We start from the raw sequence: 22,756 nt of genomic DNA on the forward strand, positions 1-22,756 counted from the left end.
CCTTTCATAAAGCCCTAGTATGAAATCTGTGATTTAAAACCTTTACATAACAAAAGCAAGACAGCCCCATCCTGGCCTAGGAGAATCAGACAATCTCAGCTGTTAAGAGGATAAACCCCAAACTACACTTCCACAGAAAACAAGAAAGCCCAGAGACCAGGTTTTACTTTTAAAGTGTCATGGCAAAACTTCTAGAGAGAGAAAATGAACCTGCCGCCAGGTAAGCCCTTTGGCTTTGCAAGAGGGGAAGCAGCCTTATTTTCCACTAATTTGTTTTCTTACAGAGAATATAACCTTTCCCCACTCATTTTAGTTCCAGATTGGTTACTGCCCTACCACATACACACTAAGGAAATGTTTTTTCCAGCTCTTGTGCCAGTGTGGAAGCCTAGCAGGAAACAATCATGTTATTTTCCTTCATATATTCTCAGATTGGTTTTTATTTTTCTTATGTCTCTGAAATGGAAACTTGCGAGAAGGATTGGAACTTGGCTTTTGTTGTCGAGATGATTATTTCCCCGAGATCTGCTTCCAGATGTTTGGGATGTAAACACACTTGCAGATCAGGATAGCTGTCACAGAGATGGTTATTATATGTCTGTGTTTACCAAACAGTCTTTAAAACCAGAGAAACAATCTTGTTCAGAGAAGTGCCCCAAAGCAACGTGAAATTCAGTGTGCTGGGAATGACATGCTTTTAAATTTTTTCTTTTGCATGTGACGTCTGCATTAACAGATCTAACATAAAACTTTCTCTTACTACTTGAATATTTCAACTCATATTACCCAATAACTGGGTATATCCCTCCTGAATTCATGACAATCTCCCTAATTAGCTTAATTCCTTCTCCTATTCTTCCTGTACGACTACATACAGTAGTCAGGCCTGAGATTCAACAGCACAGTATTTAAAATGCAGACTAATTTTACTAATTATTTTTTGACAAAGTTGAAACCTCCTCTCCCCTACCCAGCGTTTAATATGTAGAAGTCAACAAGGATAATGACCAATAAACTCTAAGTACAGTACAAAAGGTCTGTAAAGATTTGCAAACTGACTCTTCTGGTCTGAATGTTTGACTGGAAGTAACTTCAACCCTTTCTAAGAACATACTAAATGGAAAATACGCAATTTCATCAAAAAGAGATCCTTTTAGTGGTATTGGGCTTATCACCGTGTATACGCAAAGAACTTGAATTTGATTTCCAGGAGCAATCTTGGACATTTTAATTGAGTACTGGTATTCTTGTAATACCATAACTTTTTCACTAAACTGTACACAATTATATAACAGCAGAAGGAAAATTAGCCTGTTCCTGATCACACTGAACAACTAAATGAAATACCGTCCTCAGTTCTAAGCATGGAAAATACTACTCTCCTCCACATATCAAATATGCAGTGGCAAAACTACAGAAATACAAAACATGACTGTTTTGGGAGTGAGCTAAAATGTGAAGCAGTAAGAATGTAGGGTATTTGCATACCTACAAATAAAAATAGCAAGTGTTGATTTTTTTTGGTGCTTGGTCCAAACCTCCTCTGTACAGAGCAGATCTGCGTACATAAACTTGTCAACGGAAAAACAGTAACAGACAATTTCAGTCCGAGATCAATTTTAAAACATCATTCAAAATGAAGACAACATTGTGCCTGTATTAACAACTGAGAAAACGCTCTGAGACAGCATGACAGACAGAACAAGGGATAATTTGCAAATATCTTTAGCTGCATGACAGACAACTGCAGAGATACCCAGACTCCTCCTGGCACTGTGGGAGCTGAGCAGTGAATACCTACAGGTGTCCCACTGATCAGAAGCTGTGACCCCTCTGTATAAAAACCACTGTCAATACACTTGAGCACATGAAAGTTGAGACTACCAAGCCAGGCACAGCTTGTGACAATATATTTTTACAATACTAACACTCCCCATATATTTTAAAATCGCTGTCTGCAATGCAGCTCTCTTCAATCTTACCTGAATGTGAGAGTATTGGGAATGACATACAGACCGATACATAGCTGAGCTGCTGCCAGGTGTTTCCCAGATCTAGTCTGCTGTAAGGTCTTTTTTATTTTTTAAACTAGTAATCACTGCCTGGATCAATCAGCTGTTGATTGATTTCAGTAGGCTTGGAAAACATTACGCAGCTTTCTTAATAAAGCTCCTCTCTCTTGTTGCTGATGATTACTCTGTCCAGAAATGCAACAACCAGACAGACCTCAAATCTGGCCTTTAGTTAGAGTAAGGAAGATTCAATCAAAGAAGCTCATGCAGAAGAAACAAATTTTATGTAAAAAAAAATAACAAACTTTGGGGGTGATTCAGCAAAAAACTCCTTTTGAGAAGAAAAATCCTGAAAGAAGAGATATCATGGCTGATAATGAACGAATGTACCAGCCTGACTTTTAGAAGCAATGACTATGTGGAAAAATACTGCAGCAGGGCTGAAACTACTGCACCATGCATGCCACTGAACTTCTGAAATGCAACTGCACAGACGTGCACATCTGAACTGACCCCTCTCTCTCACTAAAACCTTAGCCAACACCCTCTGCACCCAAAGTGGGAACAAGACAGCAGGTAGCAAGGTATGAGCATGCTGACTGCTGCCACATAGAACACCGAGCTGTTTAGTCCCACCTACCTTTACCTGCTCCCCCCAGTAAGTTATAAAGATGCTCCCAGTTATGCTTCCCACCAACTATAGGGGTAACATAAATAATACATCACTGTTTGCTTTATCTATGGGAAGAGAGCCATGCAAAGATAAGCAGGTCAAGATCTTGCTTAAGGTTAAAGAAAGATCAGTGTAGTTTCCCAGCTGCATGAGAGGGGAAAGGAAGGCATTCAAGTGGGTAATGATAAAGAAATCAGGTTCACCTTTCCTTGGATACACTCTTTTATATGTTAGGAAAGCATTAATTAGTTTAAAACTTTAATTGTAGTAGATCTTCTGAGCTGTGATAGCCAGACATCAACAGAAATGTCTTCTGGTATTTGTAAAAAACATGATAAAGAAACTTAGAGAAGACAGAAGACGTAACTAACCCCCTCATGTTATTTGAAAAACTGCCTAAAAGCAGAGCTGTTTTCTAGCATTTGCACTTTCTAGCATAATTCACTTTTTCCTTTCAAAGCAATTGGTGTGTGACAAAACCTCAAGCTAGCCACAATACTTACACAGTGGCTAACACTACCACCAGATACAGATGCCTACTGTATATTTTCACATACAGATAGCAATACATATACAGAAACCCCTGAAATAAAAGGAATATTGCCAGTTTCACTGAAGCCACGTACAAGCTGCTTCCCTCTTACCCAGAAATCTAAGTATAGGCCAAAATATCTCAGTTCCATGTTATAAACCTACAAGTATGCATCACACGTTTTCTACAGCTTACTTCTCTGAAGCAATCAAATGACTTTCGCCTGTTTCAGAGTGTTCGGATGTCTTAAAAGCACACATGCCTTTCTGTTGATATATTGACTCACTCCAGCACTTTTCTTCCCTAAATAATGGGATATGTTGAAAAACACCCCCCATTCCCAGTCATCTAAATTATAAAGCAAAATGGAAAAAACAAACCAACCATGAATAATTTTCTCCTATGAACTCTTCCAGTGACAATGCCAGCTCCATGCCTCTTGAAGCACAGGTTACAACTTGAAAAAGGCTCTGATGAAATCATGGCTTCAGACCTATCAGGTCCCCAGCCAAACTAATACAACATGCCATACAAGAACTGTTTATCTGCAGGGACGTCTGCTCTGTGGCACCACTGTAAAGCTGCAAGGCTTTATTTTTTATTTTTATTTAAACATTCATCTCAAAGAGCAGCATCTGTAGCTGGAAGGAAAACCCTTCTTCCTCTTCCCCTAACACAGGGTAATTTGCATCGTGAAAAAGCAGAGGAATACGTTTTGACTTGAAACATAAGATAACCATTATCACCCAACCGAAGACACTCGAACAGCAGGTCACCAAGTTCCTTCCTGCGGCTGCTCATCCTACCTGTGCAGTGTGTACTGCGCAGGGACAGAAGTGTGCTTGTGTGGTTTTGTCAGCCTGTGTTTGAGATGTCTACATTACCCATGAACGGAAAAGCCACTCGGTGCTTTATGGATGTCATCCCAAACATGCTGACAGAACTTCTATATCGACACTATACCATTATGTGCTTTGTATAAGCTGCGCGTTTTACAAGATAAATTGTCTTAAACGCTTTTCCTTAATGCAATTTTTAAAATCCATTTAGCTGTACGGACAAGTACTTCAGTGAACAATAAAACTCTTTGTTTAGAGCTCACAAGGAGCTATAAACCACTTCCATAAACAAAATAAAATAGCTTTCTGCAGAAGAATCTTGCTGCTGGAAAGTCCAAAACTATGCATCCTTCTAAAGGTGGAAACAAGCAGTGTGGATGTCATCAGGAAGCCACAAATAGCCCTTTAAAATGACAACTGTTTTTCCAAAGTATTAGACTTAACAAGTGAGTAGAAAGGCAGCATCAATTATTCAGAAATATTAACTTCTGTGAATTATGTACGTTTTCGACAAGTATAAGGTAACAAATTTAAAACATGGATGTTGAAGGTTACTCAGAAATTCAGAATCTCTTGTGGAGGCCAGATCAGTAATCAGAGAGGGCTTAAAAGTTGCCTATCAGTGGTTAGTTGGATTTATAAATTAGTAACAGAAATAATTCCCATCCTAGTGGTACGTGACAACTGCTTACATACATTTGGAAAAGCAGTCCTTCCCTTGTTTGCCAAGCATTAAATTGTCTTACCTGAATTTGGCGAGATGTGTAAACTGCTCATGTCCTTGGAGAGGCCATTTGTTTTGGGACTGGAAATGGGTGCACAAGCTGATGTAGCTCGGGGTGGCCTCTTTCCAGGAACTTTCACAGTGGTTCTCAGCAAATCGATTTCTTTCCCATGAACATTCTGCATATAGTCCTGATTAGAGAAAAAAAACCAACAATATCAAACAGGTAGTTCTGTAAGCAATAGATCTAATGACACAGTTTCATAAGACTTTTTTTCATACGACTTTTGTCCTACATCTGCCATCATCTATCACGTTTTCCCCTTCCTTCCATTTTCTAGGTAATACAGTCTACATTTTTAACAACAAATACTCTCCGAAGTCTTGAGCTCTACTACATCCTCCACCAACAGCTAGGTGGGTAAGGTAACTCATGCCGTGGCTGCTTCTGAGCCACATGTACAAATTCAGCAGCTGGCAGGTCCCAAACAGAACAACAAGACGAGGCTGACTGTCTCTCATGAGCATGTTTTACTTGCAGCTCCTCTCTACTTCAATGTTTTACGTACTTATCTGTTTCTCTATAAAATGTGGCTGAAATTGGTTGACAGGCACAAAAGTTACAAAAGGGCACTACTAACGTTTCTGAAATTACAACACTGTTTCTTTACAATGTGATCCTTCCTCCCCCCAAAAAAAAATCACAGCAGGGAGAAAATTATGCAAATCATGTCTGATTAGAGTAAACACGCTAAAAGCTGGAAGCCAGAAGTGGAAAAGGCTTTTCCTAATTCTTGTTTGGAAAGCACACAAAGGGGAAATAAGCAAATACCATCACTTGTGGAAAGACAATGGCCAACTGACTGGAGCCAAGGCACTGTTTTCTGAGAAATTCGGGAGGAATTGAGCTGTGAAGTTCTATAAACTGTAAAAAGCTGCTGGAAGAACAGCCTCGTAATTTTGCTTTCCAGCTTCAATGGCATATTCTAAATTGCCTGTGGGCTTCTTGAGATGAAAACAGAAAAGCAAATGAGCATGGGTGTCTTTATCAGAGGACAAATGACAGTTCATTAAGGTGAGACAGCCACTGAATCTTCAATCCTGGGGTACATAAGAAGAGATACTTCCAGTAGAGATGGTGAATGCTAAAGCCGTTAACAAGTTTTCATATCCTGGTACACACAATTATGGTTACTCACATTCCAGACAATGTAAGTGAAACTGGAACAAATATGAGGACAATCACAAAAAGAGACTATGTTATGAAAAGAAATGCAGGACAGGTCATGCAATATAGCAAAATGAAAGGCAAACATTGTATGTCTGAGGATATACACTACAAGAAAAAAAGCACTTTGTACCAAAGACTGGAAAAAGAAATTGGCATAACTGAGTTAAGCTGGAAACCAACGGAATGTTAGTCTTGAAAAATCTTCTGTGGGGAGAAACTGGGGAAAAAAGTTCTAGCTCCTTTTCAGGTAGGACTCGATCAATTTACAGAAGACTGGGTGAAGCTTGTGCAAGCAAAGACACGTTGACAATGACATCTCTTCCAGTTCTCCAAGCATCCAGGACAAAATTTAATCAAACCACAAGGTATTACACAAAAGACTACAAATATTCATTAGGCTGATTCCAAACCTGCAGCGTATGGGCCTCTGTGTACCACTAAAGCATCAATATTACAAGTAAATCTACCTGAATGGACTAAAAGCTCACTCCAAATCTAAACCACTCCTGGCACAATACAGGGAACAATCAACTTCCTCATAAAAACCCTTCCACCTCTGACAGTGTGTACAACACAAATTATATATTCTGCTCAAAACACAAAAGTATACTACTTGACTAACATTCATTTTTTCATAGCTAAGATTAATCTGTGATAAAAACAAAACCAGAGCTGGTTTTGGTGGTTTTTTCCCCCTTTTTTTTTTTTTTTTTTTTTTCTTTCTCCCTCCTCCTGCTGCTTGGGAATTATTAACAGTAAAGAAGGGATGTCTGAACAGTTCCCTGGCTGAGAAAGCAGACAGAGATCTGCTTCCAAAAGAAACAAAGGCAATCCATTAATAAAAACTCACTTCACTGGCTGCTAGACAGAAACAAATGAAACAGTTTCATCTATAAATTATCAAGTTGGCATAACTTTCTTGTGCAGTGTCAGTTCTTCCCAAATTAAAATACAATAACCAGAACATAACTGAGCATTTATTGCTTATGGGCTGTAAAACGAGGCTTAATCAGATAGTGACTAAACCTCAGCATGTACTCCTTTTAATAGACACTTTTTATTTAACATACAACAACCAGTGTATTCCATTTAGATTTCATAATGAAGTCTCTATTCCAAGTGCGTCAGATGAATAGAGTGCACATTTTTCCTGCTACTTTGCCAACTTGTGAGATGTGACTGGACATTATTAAAGCACTTTTAATTGAGAGTAAAACAGGCTTAGGTGAGCTATAAACAATTCAAGAGAGTAAGTCAATGTTGGCAAACAGGAAATAAATGCACTGTAGCCATACCATTATTATATCAAAGTGCCCTAACAGAACAGATGCCACATAGGTATTAATGTCAGTTTAAATATTTATAGGGATATATCAAATGTAAACAATAAAGACTCTTTCATTGTGTGCAAGATGCATAGCGGTAATCTCTGTGTTCCCCTGAGAAGCAGGAGAGGAAAGCACCAAATTTCCAGTCAGCAGATCATCCAGCCTTGCACATGCTCCTTCAGATCTGCACTCGGGAAATAAAAGTTAAAACTACAAATAACGTGGCGGCTTCAGAAGTGCAATGTATGGTTTGATCAGATTAGAACAGATGAGGGTCTTGCTGTCATCTGGAATATGCTGTGTTAAAGAGAAGACAGCAAGCCTGATTTTGATATGCAAATGTTACAGATATAACTCCCCTAGATGTTAGTTGTAGAAAATGCTGATCCGAGAAAAAAGGGGAAAAAACCCTTTAACAAGGCATGAGGGTAATTCAAAGCCAAGTACTTTTAAACAGCACTTAACAAGTCCCTAGAGCCTACTCAACAGCGGGCCACCCCAGAAGTGCCATCTTCTGCCCCTCAACAGCTTGAAAAAGTAGTAATTGCAAATCCATTTGCATTTTTCTTCTCAAGTTGTCCATGTTCATCATTCAGCAACGCAAGAAAAAAAAAAAAACAAGCAGCAAAGCTAAGGGAACCCTCCCCAAACGTGTTAATAACAGGATAACCAAGCGCCTGAGTCCCCTGCACCCCTGCTCTTGCACCTTCGCCATCGCTTGTTTTTTACATTTTGCTCCTAATTATGTTGCATCTATTGCCATACACTTAATTAGCTGCATTAATGTGATTTCTTTTCACATAGTCAAGCAATTAAGAGCTATGATTGAGTTTCATTCAATTAGCCTCAACAAACATGCTAATTGATGTCCCAGATGCAAATGAGGTGCAATGAGAGAAACCTGCTAGCAATTGAGAGTTGTGTCGGAGAGACCCACGGCTCTCAGCTCGCCAGCAGAAGCGCAGCTTAACATGGCTGCCTCCTCCTGCGGAAGGGGGAGCTGAGCCATAGGTGCCTCCATGTCCCCCTCAGTGTCCCACCTGCATCCCTACAGAACAACGGGCAGCGCTGCATCCCGGCGGGGCCGGCTCCAGGTCTCACAGCAGCGCAGTAAGGGGAAAAGCACATAGTGTTTTCCTGCAGCTTGGTAGGCACTACTGACACTGAAAACCAGAGTTTCTTTATCTGAGGACTGTGAAAGGTCTCCATCTAATCTGCGAGCCTGTGAAATACTACACAGGTAATGGCCCACAGTTATCAGTAACTGGCAACTTAATCTTAGTCAGCTGTGGGGCAATGCTGCTGCTTCCAGTTAAGGCCAGAACACATCAATCAATCAATAATCCCTAAAAATACCCTTGCTATATTGATTCTCATTGCTTTTCATCCTGAGGTTACTGTTAGTGGTTTGCTCAAATATAGGGCTGCCGAGGTGTTAATTTGACTACTCAAGGCCATTGACCATTATCCATAGTACTAAATAAACTGTTAAAATACCAGCGAAAGTCATAAAAACTACATTGACTGAAGATGACACAAAATATTATTTGACGGCACTACAAAATGAATTGCCTTGAGTAAGAAAGAAATGATGTGCCATGACACAGAATAATGTAAAGTAAAATTACTTTAGTTCTGGTCCTAATACAGCTCTCCGTTTATAGCAGCAGAAATTAATTTAACCAATTCAACGGATAAAAACCTTTTGGACATCAAAATTGGGCAAATAGGCGTGTTTTCTAAGCAGACATACCAAAAATAAAGCAGTATTTTGGGGTTCCCCTTTTGTTTTCAGTGCCAGTGGCTGCAAACAACCTTGCTGCCATGCACTGCAACGGCTTCTGATGACCCTCAAAGCCAGAGAAGACACTCCACCTAGGGCTGCAAGCTAAAACTAGACGATGTGATGCTTCCAGCTAGCTGCTTCCTTTCTGCGGAAACTGTTCACTTTTCTCAATAGCCAAACAACTCTTGTTCCACAGCTACGCTTAACACTGCTACGGCACACTGGCCCCTTCCTCCTTGAAGCTGGGACTCAAACTCACACCATTCAAGTCTACCACATTTGTCTCAAATACTTCAGTAAATGAAATCAGAGCATGCGGCAGCACAGTTCCTCCCCAGAATGATTCTTAACTTACTTCAAATATGTTTATATGAATATGAATACACACACTTTAGGTGTATAACACTCTGGATATCAAAAAATGTTATGGTGTATGAGGATTTTCAGATGGCTGTAATACAAGAAATAGTCATCCTTGTTAAAAAAAAAAAAGGAAAAAAAAAGGGTGGGGGAAGTCTTTCTGCTACCTAGCTTGTATTCCAAAACCACAGCATTTTACTATCAATGTATTAAACAAGACAATGCATATGAGCACTGAACTGAATATAGTATTTATCAACTAGTACTTTGAGAACTGAATTCCCCTTGTTTTTTTGCACAGCTACTCACATGCAAACCGGGAGCAAAAAGTCCCCAGTCTTAAGGGCAGGTGTTTTCCTCTGGAAGAGCCCAGTTACAAAGTACTCCCAAGGTAACAGAAAACAAGTGCACAAGGAGCAAGAGCTGAAGCAGATTACTTGGTCAGGTTTCCACAATACTCTTGTGCTGGGATTGCAGTGAAGAGGCCAATGCTGCAAGCTCTTCTTGGCCAAGACACCTCACCAAGATGACAGAAGGATCAGTTGTAGAAGACAGTACTTAGGATCTCTTCTGGTCAGGCTCGGTTGGACGGTGAATAGGACTGCCTTACAGAGAAACCCCTTTTGCTGGAGTTGCATCTTTTGCATCTTGGTGCTAGATGAATGGGACTCAAGGTTCGCACCCAAACCTCCCATCTCAAGACTGCCATGTACCATAACATTAACATTTAACAGAAAAAACTCCTCCCTCCTCTCCCGTGCATTTCTTCCACCACGTACCTGTCTCCACTACCACCCTTTCCCAGTGCACACTGTACAAAACGTAACACCTCCACATTCCCCTTGGAACAGTGCCTTTCCATGTATTTAATGATACCAAAGTAAGAATGACATTTTTTTCCCATTTTGAGTTATTAAAACGTCTCAGAACAAGCCTGTTTTTCCAATGCTAGGTAGAGGTCCAGGCCCAGAACAGACAGCTAAACGCTCCTTCCCAGACCTGCCACTAAGAAAACACCTTTATTTTGTGCCATTTTGCTGAGATGCTGTTTCCTGATCAGAGGTAAAAATAAAATAAAGACACGTGCTTACAGAAAAGAAAGTTCACGGCTGCATCTCTGGATGGCATTTGAAAGTCTGAGGGTAGCACGTGTTTTGAACATGATTCCCCTTTTGGAGCTGACGGTGGCGACCCGCACAGCCTTTGTTCAGCACCAGCACCAAGTGCCTGGAAAAGCAAAGCCCCAGCCCCTTCCCTCCCAGGCAGAGCAAACCCCAAACTCCAGGCAGACTGGTATCAGCTGAAGCCTTTACTTTTGTGCATGTACACGGCAGTCAGACGTTTTTATTGCAAAACGCTGTCTGGAAAAGATGCAAAACAAAATTGCTAAACTGCAAAAAGAAGAGAAGGGAGGGGGGGGAAACAAAAGGCCCCCTTCCCTTTGCTTATTGAGTTCAAAGGCATAACATGCAGCACCCTGCAGCAAATGGGAAGCTACACTAATTTTAAAGCCATAAAACGCTATAAAGTGCCCTGCGGGGCAGGACTACACTGAAGCTAGTTGCACCTAAATAAGACATGGTTCATTTACTTCGCAGCTTAGCCTAATGTAATCATCAGCGGATTTCTAGCCTAGAGTTGTAACAGGCAAATAGCCGATACTGCGGAGGCGACACTCCCAGCCATTGAGGGGCCTCTGCTAGATTGCTGTTGATTAGAAAATTTTTCAGTTTTGACAAGCACTTAATGAACATAAATCGCTCCTTGATTGGTTTCCATTTGGGGCCACAGGCACACCTAAGAAGAAAGAAAAGTCTCCAACTCCTCTCCCCACCTTCTTGCACAGACCTCAGCAACAGACCTAAGATCAGGTTATGAGCCACAGTGGAATATATTTATCAAGTTTTCCTGTTAATGTAGCCATCCTCTCCTCTTGCATATAAACATGGGCATAATATCACTCAGCTTCATAATATATAGTTAAGCTTAAGAAAAACAATGAAATGCCATTTTCTGAGGAGACCATGGGAATGAAAATGCGTTCTGGAAGACGCTGATCACCCTAAAGCACTCTCTCCTGACAAAAAGGAAGTCATCTTGAATCTGCTTTATTCAAATCGGGAATCAAGAACATTAAATTTCAGTAATAAAAAGCATTGACTATGTCTATACTACAATATTAATCAGTCCAATCAGTGTTCCAGTGGCGGTGGCAACACTTCCAACACAAAAGCTGTTTCAAAAAATTACGATTTTTTTAAATGGATCACTCATTTTCATGAAATGTTAAGACTACTCTGTCTGCACCTCACTTCTCATTCAGACTTTGTAACAAGAACTGCTGTAAAAGACAAATTTGAGTTTTACCATCGTGAGTAATTTATGAGGCATTTATATCCACAGCAGTTAGCTCTGCTGGACAGGAAGCTCTAATTTTATAAAACCCTGTGATTAATTAATAGCTTGGCTTTTGCCATTAATTTGCAACTCATTCAGATACCAAAAAAATCTTCCCTACTTTTTTTTTGAGGGGGGGGCACAACACTGAAATATATGCTTGCTGCTCCTTACTATGTACTGCAAGTTTGCACAGCTCTGCAAGTAGCAGTACTGCATTTGCTACAATAGCCTACACTAATGATGTGATAAATCTTGTCATACCCTCTCAAATGAATGGACTTGAAACGAAAAATGCTTCACATTCTCCTTGTTTGTGCATTTACTGACCTGTGAATATCTGTAACAAGTCACAGAAGTGATTATAAGAAGTTGCTGTGAATAATCAGTCTTCCTCTCCTTCAACACAGACAGTGATTACGTATTTTAGGAGTATTTCAGAGAGTGTAGCTTGCTGACCATCAGTAACTACAGTTTTATTTTTCACTGAGCAGAACAGGTGCAATGGCACTTTCAAGCAAGACTATTTTTAGTTTGAAAGGACACGAAGCCAGGGGGTCAAAATAATTTGCCTTGACAGCTATCCCAAATTATAGGTCTCACTTAAGGACTGCAAACACATTTTAGCTTGTATTTTTCCCATTTATTTTTGAAAGTTTTCTCCCAAACTGAACTTCACTCCATTACCTTTTTAAGATAATTAAGTAGTTTGGCAGGAAGATATGAAGTGAGTGATTGACCTCTAAGAGGTTGAGGTATGCCACTTTATAAAAGCCATAGGTAGATCTCTGTCAGGCCTTTTGCTTCTAAAAGCATTGTGGATTATATATATTTTTATTTGGTATCTTAAAAAACAAATTTACAGCAGCATGAGCAGCTCCCACTTTTCCCATAAAGGTCAATTTCCTCTAGTTATTACTAGCAACAACATAAATACACAATGTACCAAGTCAGAATTAAAAAAGGCAAGCCCTGGGAAATTCAAATCTATAATGGTAGAAAGGATGTTGCTCTGAGCATAGCTTTGATGAAAACACTTCCAGAAAGACTGCCAGCTGTGGTGAGGGGAAATATATGGCATCAACTCATCAACTGTAACAAGCAATCGTTATACACATATTTTGTAACTGTTCCTATCATTCTGTTTTTCTATCTTAACCGGTGTTTTAGGCATATTAATGGATACCATAACTATAGTAAAAACTAAAGTATGACATGCTTCTAACAGATTTGTCCTCCTCACCCCTCAAACTATATCCCCATTTCTGCTCTGTAGGATTAGCTTCGATCACTGCTCTTTCCATATGGTAGAGCTACACGTGACGTGAAAAAACAACACATACATATCATTTTGTGAGTTCAAGTACTTATTTAGGCCTGACTTGGGGATTACTTGTGCATAGCCAGCCAACGTCCAGCTTTACATTCCTTTGAAGCAAAACCACATTGAAAAGCCTGAGAAAACCACATGGATCTCCAACACTACAAGATACCTACTTACGAGGTCGTTTCAGATGCCTTCCATTGCTCACAGAGCATGCTCTTCCTGTAGGAAACAGCCAGTCCCCCACCCCAAGGCTCTGAGGAACTCTGCAGGCACAAGAACTGGGTCTGTTTTGTATCATCTTCTAAGACGGGTCTTCATAGCATATTGTTGAAGCCCTTGTGCAAAAAGTGTAGCCTAGTATTGGATCTGACTCTTTGCCAGGCTGAAGTTTTGTTTATTTAGTTGAAGTACGTTCACTTTATTTGAATACAAACCATTGCTAATGCTTGCTTTGCGTTTGCTTACATGGGTTGCTCACCCATGAGTTGCTCACCCATTAAGAGCTTTGAAATTGTGGCTGCTGTCAAATTAATTGAGCAGAATTACATGTGTGAATTCACATACTTCTCATGGAGGTAAGGGACAGGTTCATGCCCCCTGACCACTGCTGCAATCCTACACCCTTTAGCACAGGTTATCAAACCAGATCAGTGATGACGGGAGCAAGGTTTAACAGCAGCATTGTGGCAATATAGATGTCAGCAAGCAAAAGTAAACCTTGCTGTGTAGGTATGTGGTATTTACATAGCATGCATGTTCTAGATGGGTTTTAAGTGATAGGCATCAGACTTTCCTTCTCATGTATTTAAGAGGCTATTCTTTCCCCCTGTAAGTTGCCATGGTGCTGTGCTTTTATTTGAAAACAAGTCTAGAATAGATTAAACATAAAAGGCAAGAAAAAAAATCCTTCCCTAAAATAGCTGTTTTCAGCTTTTTAAAATTTATTATTCCATCCATAAATGAGGGGCAGCGATGATGATGAGGATACAACAGCAGAGAATGGACATCCACAGCTAAAACTTCGTCATCTACTGACCTGTGGCATGACGGCAACAGCCTGGAAGACAGACGGTGGTGAAACATCATCTATTCATCAGGATAAGGCTTAGATAAAGAAGCTGCATGTAGCACTGCCCAGCAGGTATCCCAGTGAATACATTTCAGGAGCCCTTACACATGGCATTCTGCCATTAAAAGCCAGGAGATGCCGAGACAAATTCCCATGAGTCCCTTTGGGTAGGCTGACACTGAATTTGTCGGCCAGAATTTTAGTCATCCACTCAATGGCTATACTCCACAAGTGTATGATGAATAGGTAGCTATGGTGAACTTTGAAGCCTGAAGGTCAAAGTTCTCTCTCATTATCCCCACCATTTTCTATTGGCACAGCTCCTCAGCATCCCAAGGGAAAGGAAGGTTTGAGGCTCTTGAAAAATCCTGACATGACCAAGTCAGAAAACAGTAGGGTGCTTATGTACATGTATTTTCTTTCCCCATTCTTCTCTTCCCCCGATTTCTTAAGAAGAAGGAATACGAATTTAGCTATTGTGTAAAATGTCAACCTGGTGGCATTCGTAGTTACTTATTTAGCTGGCACAATGCAGCAGTCATTTCAGCACACTACCCTGCCAAACAGGCCTGACCCTTCCAGGAATACCTCCTCTGCAAGTATGATACTAATTTGATTTTCACTCCCCACCCCAAAATCTTTCATTTTGTAGGCAATCCTTTATTCAGCAAGGACAACAGTACTGATTTCTGTGACACTGACGCATTCACTATATTAAAAAACACCTTCTTCATGTCTGACATGCTGTTGAACACATCTGACAGCAGAGACAACTGATCCACTTTTGGCCAGATCTCAAGCACTAGTTAATACAGTGCCCGCTAACAGCCATCAGATATTTAAAAAGCTTCTTCCAAAGCAGGAAATCAACAAAATTTTATGTTCTGACCCAAACTACGAACCGGAAAGACCAAGCTACCTTCTGAATTGGTTTCTTCCTGCCACCACTAGAGGCCAGCCCACTGCTCGCTTCACAGAATTGCAACTGCAAAGTATCATGTAACCCAAATTACCTGCATATTTGAAATAACCCAAGTCTAAGTGAAAAATACATGTATGGTAATTGACGGATGTACAGCTGCCTGATGCATAAAGAACGCTCTGCAGGGTATATTAACAACAGCTAACTGACAATAAATAGTTTATTGACAGTACCGAACTGCACTGCTCAAGTAGTGCAGCGGCTCTTTGAAGGCTAAAATCAATAGAAATAAAACATTAAGCCAGCATCATTTATAACATAAATCACATCACAGAAAGATTTTAACATGAATGAACATAAGCCTACATATTCCTAGAAAGTGGATTTGGTGAAGGCGTCTCAAGAAGCCTGAGAACAAGTACTAGGCTTTGCCCAGTAGCTTCTTGGCAGCTAGGAGCTGAGTGTGGTCCCTCACCATGATCTACCAAAACACAGCCAAGGGAAAAGTAGTAAGTTACAAACCTCTCTCATCTATGAAAGGAGATCTGAGCAAATGAAGTACGTGGACGTGTACCTTTTCTTGGGAGTGGGGGGGCACGGTGGGGGATAGAGGGAAACAATTACAGGCTAGTAATTACTTCTTTAAATGGATTCTCTCTAATCTCCAATGGATTTACCTCTAATCTCAAAGTAATTACCTCTAATCTCAATGGATTCTCACTCTGGGGAAGACTAAGCAGCTCCAGGGAAGCTGAGAGAGAAGTACTCTATTGTCTGCAAAGAGAGATGAAAAACTAACATACGTGCATAGAAACCACCAGGAACAATAGAGCACTTCCACAGCGAGGATGGGACCTGGGCAGACACAACGGCAGCCTGCCTCCTCTCCCTCGCTGACCCCGGCTGGCCGTCACAGCCCAAACCCACGTGTGCTGCCTCAAAGGCACGCGTGTCTGTGCTTCCCTTCTGCCAGCCATGCTGATGTACAATTTGGGTGTTTCAGGACTACTTCTCAGCAGAGTTCACCCCACATTAGAGACTAAAAGAACGGCCAAAGTGGCCAGTTCCACCAAAGGGAAAAATGAAAAACTGGACAGTCACTTCTTCCAGACTGTACAGGTAGAGGGACGAGATTTCTGATGGAAAGCAGCAATTACTTGAAACTAGTTGCCATGTAATTTTTAAGAAATATGGAAGTAATCATAAGAAATAATAACACAGCATGATTATGGCAGGAAGCAAGACTATTAAGTCTCGCGACAAGCCAGAGAAAATGCCAATGTTCAGCAGACAGGAAGAGCAAGTTGGTGCAAGCACAGCATCAACGTGGCCATGCTCCTGAGACATCACCCATTGAAAGCAGAAGCTTTCTGCCAGATCTACGTATAGGTCTGTAAGACTTAGAGCACATCTACAGAAATACATCTATTCAAAACCTTCATTTTTACTCCTTAATGAAAAATTTGCCCAGGAGCTCACAATGACAGCAATAGGTGTCAAATGGTCCTAAAATGTTACAACTGGTCACCCTCTAATTTCAGAATATCATGGTAAAGCTTAAGACCTGAGACAATCCCAAAGATCTTGGCGAGGGTCATGCTATGTTTTCTGTATTTCACTCTTGCCTGTACTACAGAGCAAAGTGAAGGAGCTTGGAATTCACTGGGAATTACAAAACCTTGACTGTCTATATAGGTTCTGTTTTTTGAATTGCTCTGACATGGCACAAGTTCTGACAAATCTCACCTTTCCTCCTGCTGGCCTGTCTGGGACTGATGGGATGGACTAGTTTTGAGTCTCATACCTGTGCTCCTTCCACCCCCAAAACCAAACCCAGGGACTGTTACACATACTGAGAGGGACTGACAGGATCCTTGGGCAGACAACGACAGACATCTTAACATGAATACGTTTTACAGCACATGTTTTAATAGAGATGTCATTTTCAAAAGGCTGTTCAGAATTATTTTCTGATTAAACCATAGCCACTGCACACTGACAAATACCAGAAAACTTTCTCACTCCTTACTACATCTATGAAGTTGTACTGTGCTATAATTTTCCTTTTAAAATGCTTTGGTTCTTTTTTAATGGACAACAAGTCCATAAAAGCATCAGCACAAAATGAAGGCTTAAACTGTTTCAGCTGCCTCTTGAAATCCAAGGGTACCCCTATTCCAAGGCATTCAGAGGAATCTGACTGTAGACACACTGTTTCACTGTTGAGCTATATTTCCAATTATGCCTTTTTGAAGGGAAGGAGAAGAGAATGAAGAGAGAGAGAAAGAAGTTCCCCCAACAACATGGGCTCACCAAAAACATTCCCAGATGAGCTTGCTAACACTACTTTATCAGGGCTTGATGGTTGCTGAACGCACAGAGAGCACGATGTACTTACATGTAAACTAGGATGATAGGTCAGTACACCATTGTCACACAATGTCACGTATTTCTTCTTCCATTCTTTATTCAATGACTTGCCACTTCGCTTTAGCAGCATACCCTGTTAGAGAAAAGAAGAAAAAAGATTAAGCATTATTTTGCCAATGCACACCTATTTAAGACACAGAAAAGGACTAAATATAATTTGAGATATGTTTTCTCCTACAAATTCCTCATTTTCATATTTTTCCCATAATACATTTTTCTCCATCATAAGCTTTAGTGCTAGCAATTTAGAAGCAGAAGCTCTAAGCGCAGTTTTATAAAGCAAGTCATGTAAACAGAAAAGACTGTGTAATGTCAGCTTTGTCCAACAGGTAGAGAAAATCATTTTGCATTCAACTTCATTCCTCAGGAAAGCACATTTTAACATGTCACAGGGTAGGTTACTTCTGCACACACACAGCTGATAAAGACAACACACTTGGTGTGTACTTCCTTGCACTGTGAAATAAATGATGAATCCCAGGTTGCATGAAGGTCATACTATATGGCTCGTGCTCCGTTTAGCACGTACCTGCGGGTTCCTTTGTTGTTCAGTCTTGGCCCCCCACAAACAGGGAATGGTGCACATCTGTGTTTCCATTCCCGTTTTTAGTAAGGTGACACAATAGAAATTCCCCTAACTACTCATTCCAAGCAAAAAGAGATGACACTAATGCCAGGCAAGAGCAGCAAAACGGTAACAGGGCAAGTACAGCACTTTTCCAATGAATTCTGGATAACTGGAGGAAAAAGGTGTAGTCGATAAGGAAAGGTGGTGGGCAAGACGACTCACTTTTCCATAAATCATAGTCAATCTACACATCAGTGATGAATTTCAACAATCAATAATTGAGATTAAAACTCATCATCGTGTTTAAATGGCCAAGGACTACTAGCACATACCAACGTGTTTTCTCAGCCTAACAAGAGAAATTCACTTTGAAAAGCAGAATGTAACTTCTTGTAGCACAAATTGATGGTAAATCAAACAATGCTCTAGCAATGTTCTTCCCTAGGAAACGTTCATTTCCAAAGCCAAGTCAGAAGGCGGTTTCCTGATGAATCCACACAGTAATGTGGTTATTGGAAGTTGTGGTGTCTCTACCAGGACATTTCAACACACACAGTACTGCCACAGGTAGCAGTTTCACAGGTCAAGTTTGGATAAAAGCGTTCACTTCTATTAATTTCAATAAATCATCATCAGGAATCTAAACTAATACAAGTTTCGGTTTTCTTATCCCCATAAAAAGTCTTCCCATTCTGATGGAACTTAAAGAAAAGAATGGAAAAAACATCACTAAGGAGGCAGAACATAAAAGAGATGCACCATTAAGCATGGTGCTTCCAAATATTTCAAGTTGTTTTTGTTAAAGCAGTCACGTTTTGTGAGCAAGTTATGCTATCTGCCTTCCCATTAAACCTGCAGCCTTATAAAATGGTTCATCTCCAGATCAAATCCCAAGACCAAAATGGACCAGGAGTAGGCCTATGCCACTGCACAACGAGAACTCTTTCAGAGCTATACGTATTTGTTCCTCCCTCAGTTCCCGATGTGAAAAGTTTCAGCTGAAGTCCCTTGCCACAATCCACAGGAACTAATAACTCTCCTTCTGCAGCCAGAGAGATGATCCCTACGGAAAATCAAAGTTCACAACCGCCTGTTCCTGGACACACACTTGGAATAAAAGTTCTATGAGCAACCCTTCACAATTCAAAGCCGTCGGTGGACGGGACTGTAAATAAGAGCTCGTATCGGAGGACTGAATTACAAACTAGTGCAAACCCCTAACTTTCTGACCATCTGGGGGTCACGTTTCTTTTTTTGTGCTGTTCTTTGCTACACTTAGGCGGCTCACCCTCAAACTTTTACAAAACAGAATGGGACTTCTGAAAGGGCTTCTTACAAAAGCTTCTTGTGAGCGTGAGTTACACATCCCAATTACTGTCTTCTAGTGGTTAGAAACATTGTTTTCTTCCATTAAAAATGAAAGCTTATTCCTGCCTTTGACTTGTATGTTTGTCTATAGTAGGTGATCTGTCACTTCACCTTTCCAATCTTTCATACCTCACCTATAGCACATTCGCTCACATGTAGGGGGACCCAATTTCAGTTATCACTATGCTATGTGGATCAAAAATTACTCTCCTAAAGCTGTTTCCCTGCACTGGTTCTGATGTGTTTGTTCTTCAGACCTTTTAATGGGAAAAAAGCCATAAGGATCACAACTGTGATTTTTTTTCCTTGTCTTTTTTTGAAGTCTTGAAGAAAGTAGAAATATATTTCACACCTTTTTACCTATCCCTTTGCTATACAGAAAATATGCCACTATTACGTAATTTTCAGTTCTTGCCAATTATAAACTCAATAAATAGTAAAACTTCCAAGTTTAATGATTTTTACTACAGATGTTTTGTTAGTATCTAGGTGTGAATTATGGATCTAAATGAAGAAATTCAAAATGGGGCTTCACCTTGCTTTTCAAGTGCAATTCGGTGCTTTCATGTAAAAAATTACTCATTATCAAATATGTATCACTCACCTATTTGGGTCTAACTAACAAATCAGACTTCCCAATCCATTTTTTTTAAGGCACTACGTACCATGCATAAAGAATAGATTTTTTGTTTTATGTGAGAATTAAAAATATCTTCCAGTATCTGTGGAGAAAGCTGCTCTGAATACAAGGAGCTAACAAAGTGTTATGAAGCGGAGAAGCACATAAGCCACATTTTTTTTTCCCCCCAAGGCTAGAGTTCGCCACTTTGTCTGTGATAATTATATAGAACGGTCTAGAGAAATTCTCTTAGTATCAGAGTTTAGATCTGCTATAAATGCACTTTAACATTAACTGAACTAAAATAATAGATATATAAATAAATGGCCCAGATATGACAAGAAATGTTACTTAAAAAAAAAAAAAGAAAAGAAAAAGAAAGGCCTTCACTTTGGTCGCATTACGCCTACCTTTAAGGCGCATCAGATGCTCTGCCTGGGAAATGAGCCCCGAGGTGCCCGTGAGCAGGCAGCTCACCGTGCCTCAATGCAGCCACGCAGTAAGGGACTAAGTAACATTTTGAACTTGGGGTTGGCTTATTTTTATTTTTTTTAATAATCTCTGCCCCAAATTATTATTAATCGGATAACATTGTTTCTCCTAATTTGCATGAAGCCTTTTGTTACGTTCTTCCATCTGCAGTTAGCGCAGCTGACCTACGCCTCGAGATTCAACACTACGGATATAACGCCTCCGATTTGCTCATAAACCGAGAAGAATTTAACACTTCAAATTAAATTTTTACCACCTTCCCTCCAAAACTGCAATTCTGCATCTAACAGAGCACCACTTCTTCAAACGGACAGCGCAGCTGTACTTTTAATGAGTAACAAGAAAAACGCTCAAGCAGAGCACACAAACTTCTCTTCTCGCCTCTTGCCCAACCAACGGCGTCGCCGTACAAAGAAAACAGAGGAATGAATTGTCTGTATGTACGGCAATCTCTTTATTACTAATGTGTATGCTACGTCTAGTCCCAGGAGGTCATTGCAAGCCAAAAGCAATGTTAAGTGTACAAGCTTTAAATAACTTACAAAGTTAATGTAATGAATGTAAGTGTTATCTGAAATCCATCACTCAGTGGCTTGCTGTAGCCTCAAGCTGTGATAAAACACCACTCATAAATTTATATTAAAACTCTGTTCAATAGCAATTATTTACCAACAAAGATTTATTGATTGCATTTGCTGTTAGAGACTGGGGCCCTAACTGAGTCAATCAGCTTATGTTGTTGAGCTTCAGGGCACCAGGAGAAGTTACAGACTGCCATCAGGCTCTGCAGCCCGATCATTATTGCGAGAGTACAAGAAGCTAATGAAAGGCCTCCAGCGCGGGATCGATCGGGCTGACGGGAAGAGACCACTGGTCAAGGGACCACTGTGCATAATGCGCCCACTTCATCTGAATACGCGGCAATCAGCTAAACCTCGGCGCTCCAGACGCCCTCCCGTGAGCTACAAACCTTGCTTACAAATGAAGACAAATGGTGAAGCAATTACGAATTTGTTTTATGGAAATACTTCAGGTTTTAAGCAGCAAATTACCAGCATTTAAAAGAGCGACCTCCTGAAGTTGTTTAATATTGCATCAAAGCTGCCACTGCATGGCCTGCAGAATCAATACTGTATGGGGAGCAGCGTACCTTGCATTCCCTGTTGTGCTCCATTTTGATTTTGTAACTTTCCAGTGTGTTTTAGGTTTTCCAGGGGCCACAAGAAACGAAGAACGTTTCACAAACAGGGTAATAATACCAGTGATCCCAGCTTAACTGACTGCAGTGTTTTTTTTCCACTGGCTCCAGCCATAGCATTTGACTTTACTTAGTTTTGTATTTATTTGAAAGACAATTTGGTACATCTGACTTTTGTTAGCATGTCAAGCTGAGATGGCAGGACCCTCTTGAAGGCAGCAGAGCCAGGACTGCACCTTCAGAAAAAGGAACAATACTCAGCTCTCTATTCTCTTTTGGAAACTTAAACCACTGCCATGGCAGAGGTACGAGCATCATACAAGCTTCTTTTTTTTTCCTCCTTAATTTTAAGCCAACCTCATACTGTTACCCTGATATTGTTTTGACAGAATGAAATATGCAATCTTGCACTTAATCATTAACAGCATAAATTCTTCATTTTCTATTCAATGCTATGAATTTTCTACAGCTGTCATTTGCATCCTGTTCATAAAAGAAAAAAAAAACGCACTTGTCACAAACATCCTCACCCAAATAATTGCAACGACAACTGTTCGTAGTCAGGATCTCAAACAACTGTTACATATGAATCCTGGTCAATAAAACATATGCTTCCTTTAAATTGCTTAACATCATAAACAAATGCTGGCAAAGCCTCCTGGTTTGCACGACTAGCCAACAACACGTAGCCTGGCTAGTAGTATGGGGACTGGTCTAGCTTGTCCTAACAAGCAAGAGTATTTCTTGACTGATGAGTTTTGCTTCCAGAATATTTAACTGCAACAGGTTCCTAGACTTAAAGTCCATTCTTCCAGCACATAGCAGGCACCAGCTGAAATCACCTCACCTACAAACAATACTTGCACACTACAGGAAGATTA

At 40.3% G+C, this 22,756-nt stretch overlaps 1 protein-coding gene across 16 annotated transcripts in view; it reads right to left on the reverse strand.

Moving 5' to 3' along the window:
* The window catches only part of AGAP1 (ArfGAP with GTPase domain, ankyrin repeat and PH domain 1), a 372,200-nt gene that overhangs the window by 131,582 nt on the left and 217,862 nt on the right, over positions 1 to 22,756 (reverse strand). For 15 of the 16 annotated variants that reach the window (XM_040560959.1, XM_040560960.1, XM_040560957.1 and 12 more), the window contains 2 exons: positions 17,599 to 17,703; positions 4,803 to 4,971 (listed from right to left, as the gene is read on the reverse strand). In XM_040560959.1, coding sequence (XP_040416893.1) covers positions 4,803 to 4,971; positions 17,599 to 17,703 — 274 coding nt within the window. Of the gene's footprint in view, positions 1 to 4,802; positions 4,972 to 14,122; positions 14,267 to 17,598; positions 17,704 to 22,756 lie in introns of those variants that run through there. The other variant, XM_040560963.1, reaches the window with a different exon arrangement.

Source organism: Cygnus olor, chromosome 6 (genome assembly GCF_009769625.2).
Source record: "Cygnus olor isolate bCygOlo1 chromosome 6, bCygOlo1.pri.v2, whole genome shotgun sequence".
NCBI classification, from domain to species: domain Eukaryota; kingdom Metazoa; phylum Chordata; class Aves; order Anseriformes; family Anatidae; genus Cygnus; species Cygnus olor.